Raw genomic sequence first — 5020 nt, 5'->3', positions numbered from 1 at the left:
GCCCCTCCTTTACCTTGATTTTCTAAGAAAGCCTTTCACCCTCTTCATTCTTCGTAAGAAACGTGTTAGCTTTTGCTATCATTTCCTTCCAGCCCCCAGAGCTTCCTCTACCCTTCCTTGTGGCCCGCTCACCTCACCGTAAATCATCTCAACTTGTTTTACTTGAAAATGTTCTTCATTGTTGAAGGATATCTTCACAGGTCGTAAAATCCCCAAATGGACTTTTTCCCCCTCTTTCTTTTAGCACCTTAGAAATACGAGTCACCATTCCATTCCCGCCCCCACTGTGATCAGTCAGCTCATATTCATATCAATGTTTTGCTTTATGTAAAGTGTCATTTTTATGGAGCTTTTTTTTCAAAATTGCCTCTTTATCTTTGGAGTTCATTCTTCTTCCTGCACTGTGCCTTGAGAGTGATTTTCTTGTATTTATTCTGCTTGGACTTCATTGAAATTCTTGGATCTGTAAGACAATGTCTTTTGCTAACTTTGGTATATTTAGGGTCATTTTTATTTATTTATTTATTTTTGCAAAGACTTCTCTGTCTCATTGGCTTTTTCTGCTCTGAAATCCCACGACTTCTAGGGTGGACTGACTTGTATTGTTCCACAGCGTCCCGGGGGGGCCTAGTCATTTTTCTTTAATGTTTTTTTTTTTTTTCCTTCATCTTTCCGGTTGGGACATTTCTACTGATCTATCTTCAAGTTCACTGAGGTCATTTCCCACCTCTGAAGCCCATATATCCATTGGATGAAATCTCCACTGTTCATGTCTAGAATTGTTGGTTACTTCTCTTTTTATAGCTCCTCTTTTCTACTAGAATACCCACACTATTTATTTGCCAGGCCAGACCAGCTGAACCCTGGACACAGCCAGTGAACAAGGACACCCACCGAGACAAAGGTGTTCTAAAGCGGGGGATCGGGTGACTCCACTCAGGATGAAGGGAAGACCCAGGCTGAGCAGCAATTTTATTTTTAAATAGGAGGAATGAACGATGGTACGGTGTTCTAAGGAACCCAGAACCAGAGATAAATGAGCAAGCGGGCATGTTCTCAGGAGCATAGAACCAGAGATGTGATTAAAAGCGGCCGTGAGTGCTGAGCTGCTCGATTTCATTATTTTAGCAAGCACTTCTCTGTGCCAGCAAGCTGGAACTCTAGATAGAATTAAAAGGGAATGAGCACAGCGTTTTGCAAACAGCCGAGGGGAGCGATCTGTGCTTCCTCGTCTCTCAGTCAGTCTTGGAGAGAACATCCTAATTTCAGGATATTCTGATTCCGAAGGTCAGCAGTTTTTCTGGTCAAGATGTCCAGAGTGACCTCTAAGCAGGCCATGGGCCTCCAGTTTGTTTATCACGAATACCTTTTCCTTGAAGTCTTCGAACACATTTGTATCAGGTGATTTAACATCCTTGTGTGGTACAATATCCATGTCACCCCAGGGTTTTTGTATTGCTCCTTTTTTCTTGGGCGTGGCCTGTACATCTCTGTTACTTCCCATGTCTAGAGGTTTTCACACAGACTGGAGATCATAAGTGACATTTAGAATCTGCATTGTGTTATGTTCCTTTGAAAAGTGACTTTTGGGCTGGGGACGTGGCTCAAGCGGTAGCACGCTCACCTGGCATGCGTGTGGCCCGGGTTCGATCCTCAGCACCACATACAAAGATGTTGTGTCCGCCAAAAATTAAAAAATAAATATTAAAAAATTCTCTCTCTCTCTCTCTCTTAAAAAAAAAAGAAAAAGAAAAGTGACTTTTGTTTTGGCAGACAATTAAGTTGGCTGGACTGAAACCCCAAAGTCTGTGTCACCTCTGTGGACGATGGTTGAAATCTGTGCTCTAAAATTTCTAATTTCAACTGTTCCTTTTCCACTAGGCATCTAGGTGTCTCCCCCAGACATGCATAATTTAGCCAGGAAAAGGTTTGGATGGGCTTTGTATGCAGATTTTGGCGTTTACCCCATGGGTGGCTTCCTTCCCCAGTTCTCTGCCTCCTACTATCTTTATGGCCAATTTCCTTGCTCTTATCTCTGTCCTCTCATAACACACATCAGCTGGGCAGGTAGAGTTTTTCTTCTTTTCTGGCACTGGGGATTGAATTCAAGGGTACTAAACCACTGAGCCACATCCCAGCCCTATTTTGTATTTTATTTAGAGACAGGGTCTCACTGAGCTGCTCAACACCTCACTTGTGCTAAGGCTGGCTTTGAACTCGGGATCCTCCTGCCTCAGCCTCCCAAGCTTCTGGGATTAAAGGTGTGCACCCCTGCGTCTGGGAACGGTAGGGTCAGTATAGTGAGCACACACAAAAGATGCCAACTAAAACCCTCCTCTAGTTGATGCCTATTTTGATTACTCTCCAGTGTTTTCGATCAGTAGATTGATCTTTGATATTGTTGTCTAGTGTTTGTAATTTTTTGACTGTAGAACTATTTGAAAAAGCTGCATTAATGTTACCAAAAATCAGAACCACTCCTTTTGACTCTCCCCCATAACATGTCATCTTCTACAGCAGTTCATCACGGATTTACTTATTTTAGGTGTTACGTCTGACATACTTTCCTAGGCTACAAGTTCTGTGAAGGCTTGCCTTGCTGCATTACTCATCTCCCATACCTAGAAGAATATCATTGTGATATAATCGGCCCTCGATAAAAAATTATTATTATTTTGGCACCAGGCATTGAACCCAGAGGCACTCAACCACTGAGCCACATCCCACCCCCTTTTTTTGTGCTTTATTTAGAGACAGGGTCTCCCTGAGCTGCTTAGGGCCTTGCTGAGGTGGGCTTTGAACTCGTGATCCTCCTGCCTCAGCCTTCTGAGCCCCTGGGATTACAGGCGTGTGTCCCTACTCCCAGCCAAGAAAAAGTGACTGAATGGAGGAATGGATGATTGGGGTCTTCCAGGGGACTGTGGGCTCCCGTGAGAAGCAGCCTCTGGCTCTGACATGTGATGATTCCTCTTCTAGAAAGATGAGTGCTTCCGAGTGCCTGCCTGAGTGCCTGCCTGAGCAGATGGGGTACCTCCGCCAGCTGACCGCAGCAGTGCTGTCCGTGTCCTTCGCCATGGGTGTGCTGGGCAACGGGCTGGTGCTGTGGATGACCGCCTTCCGAATGGCCCGGACCGTCACCACCATCTGGTTCTTCAACCTGGCCCTTGCTGATTTCTGGGGCTTGCTCTTCCTGCCCATCGCCATCCACAATGTTGCCTTCGGCCAGTGGCCCCTCGACGATGTGGTCTGCAAACTCTACATGGCCTTCCTGGCCCTGAACCTCTTCGCCAGCATCTACTTCCTGGTCCTCATCTCTGTGGACCGTTGCCTCTCTGTTCTCTACCCTGTCTGGGCCTGGAACCACCGCACCGCCCGACGGGCCAGTTGGCTGGCCCTGGGTGTGTGGCTCCTGGCCGCCACCGCGTGCTCTCCCTACCTGAAATTCCGGGCCACTGGAAAAGTGAATGGATGTGACTACTGCTACTTCAAGTTCAACCTACAGAACGAGGTCACCCGGGATGGGGAGCCAACGTCTTGGAAGGGACAGATGGCCGTGGCCATCGCTCACTTCCTGCTGGGCTTCCTGGTGCCCTTGGTGATCATTGGCACCTGTGCCCACCTCATCCAGGCCAAGCTCCGGCAGGTAGGCTGGGTCCACAGCAGCAGGCCCAAGAGAATGCTGCTGGTGCTGGTGAATGCCTTCTTCCTCTTCTGGTTCCCGTTCAACATGGCGCTCCTGGTCCAGTCAGGGCTACTGATGATGCAAAAGCAATCCCACTGGCCTAAGATGATGCTCGTCCTGTGGGCTGCCTTCTCCCTGGGCTGCCTCAACAGCTGCCTCAACCCCTTTCTCTATGTCTTTATTGGCAGAGATTTCCAAGAAAAGTTTTTTCAGTCCTTGCCTTCTGCCCTGGCCAGAGCGTTTGGCGATGAGGGATTCATCAATCATCCTGTCCCGGAGATGAAGTCCCCAGAGGACAATGGGAACCTCCCAGCAGCAGCTGGAAATCTCCCTCCATAGCTTGGGACAGCTAGGTATTCCCCACCATTCCTTTAATTTTTTTTTTAGATGTAGATGGACACAAGATCTTTATCTTTATTTGTTTATTTTTGTATGGTGCTGGGCCTCACATATGCAGGGCAAGCACTCTACCACTGAGCTACAACCTCAGGCCTCATTCCCTTTCTTTACAACAGTTTTCTTTTTTCTTTTTTTTTTTTTTTTAACATTTTTACCTTAGTTCTCGGCAGACACAACATCTTTATTGGTATATGGTGCTGAGGATCGAACCCGGGCCGCACACATGCCAGGCGAGCGCGCTACCGCTGAGCCACATCCCCAGCGCCTTTACAACAGTTTTCTTTGCTTTAAGCTGGACATGTGGTTGACCAGAAAGAAAGAAAGAAAGAAGGAGGAAATACAGACAGACAAAGAAAAAGAAAGAAAGAAAGAAAAGACTACATTTTCCAGTAACTGTAGCAAGTAGAGGCATCCATGGGACTCCTTTCTGGCCAGTAGGATGGAGTGGACATCATCAGTGTGACTTCCTTGAAGGGCCCTAAATGAAAGGGGCTTGCCCCTTGCTTTCTCCATGTGACTAGAGAGTGAATGGATCCGTTAGCTTTTACTGCGGAACAAACACTCCCAAAATCGAGAAGCTTAGAATCACAACCTTTTATGATTTCTGTGGTTAAGAAATTTAGACTGGGCTCAGCTGAGCAGTTTTCTTGTCTTAGTTGGACCCCCTCATGCACCTGTGGACCTGCTAAATGATTCTGGGAGGGGTGGCTGGTCAACTGGGATAATGGGATTGGCCAAGCCATATAGTTCCTATTGTCCTGCAGTGTGACTTTTTTTTTTTTAATGTGGCATTCATGTGGAGAGGCTTTGTTTTGTTTTTGTTTGATTTTTAGGGGGTACTGGGGATTAAACCCAGGGTCCTGTGCTGCTAGGCAAGTGCTCTACCACTGAGCCACATCCCCAGCCCAAGAGGAGGGTTTTAAGAGTGAGAAAAGCAGG

At 46.9% G+C, this 5020-nt stretch overlaps 2 protein-coding genes across 2 annotated transcripts in view; both read left to right on the top strand.

Moving 5' to 3' along the window:
• Positions 1–252, top strand: part of LOC144250265 (symplekin-like) — a 14479-nt gene extending 14227 nt beyond the window's left edge. The window contains exon 10 of the mRNA XM_077792775.1: positions 245–252. Within this exon, the coding sequence (XP_077648901.1) occupies positions 245–252 (8 nt within the window). The remainder of the gene's footprint in view (positions 1–244) is intronic.
• Positions 253–2896: 2644 nt separating this feature from the next.
• LOC113194923 (putative G-protein coupled receptor 32) lies at positions 2897–4021 on the top strand. The gene has a single exon (XM_026406217.2). The coding sequence runs from the start codon at positions 2897–2899 to the stop codon at positions 4019–4021; it is 1125 nt and encodes a 374-aa protein (XP_026262002.2).
• Positions 4022–5020: the final 999 nt, after the last annotated feature.

Source organism: Urocitellus parryii, chromosome 15 (genome assembly GCF_045843805.1).
Source record: "Urocitellus parryii isolate mUroPar1 chromosome 15, mUroPar1.hap1, whole genome shotgun sequence".
Classification (NCBI taxonomy): Eukaryota; Metazoa; Chordata; class Mammalia; order Rodentia; family Sciuridae; genus Urocitellus; species Urocitellus parryii.
Note: the sequence above shows the minus strand (reverse complement) of the source record. Positions and strands in the feature narration are given on the sequence as shown.

Excerpts from the sequence above, each read along its gene's own strand:
- LOC113194923 (XM_026406217.2), top strand. The coding sequence starts at position 2,897 with ATGATTGGGGTCTTCCAGGGGACTGTGGGCTCCCGTGAGAAGCAGCCT.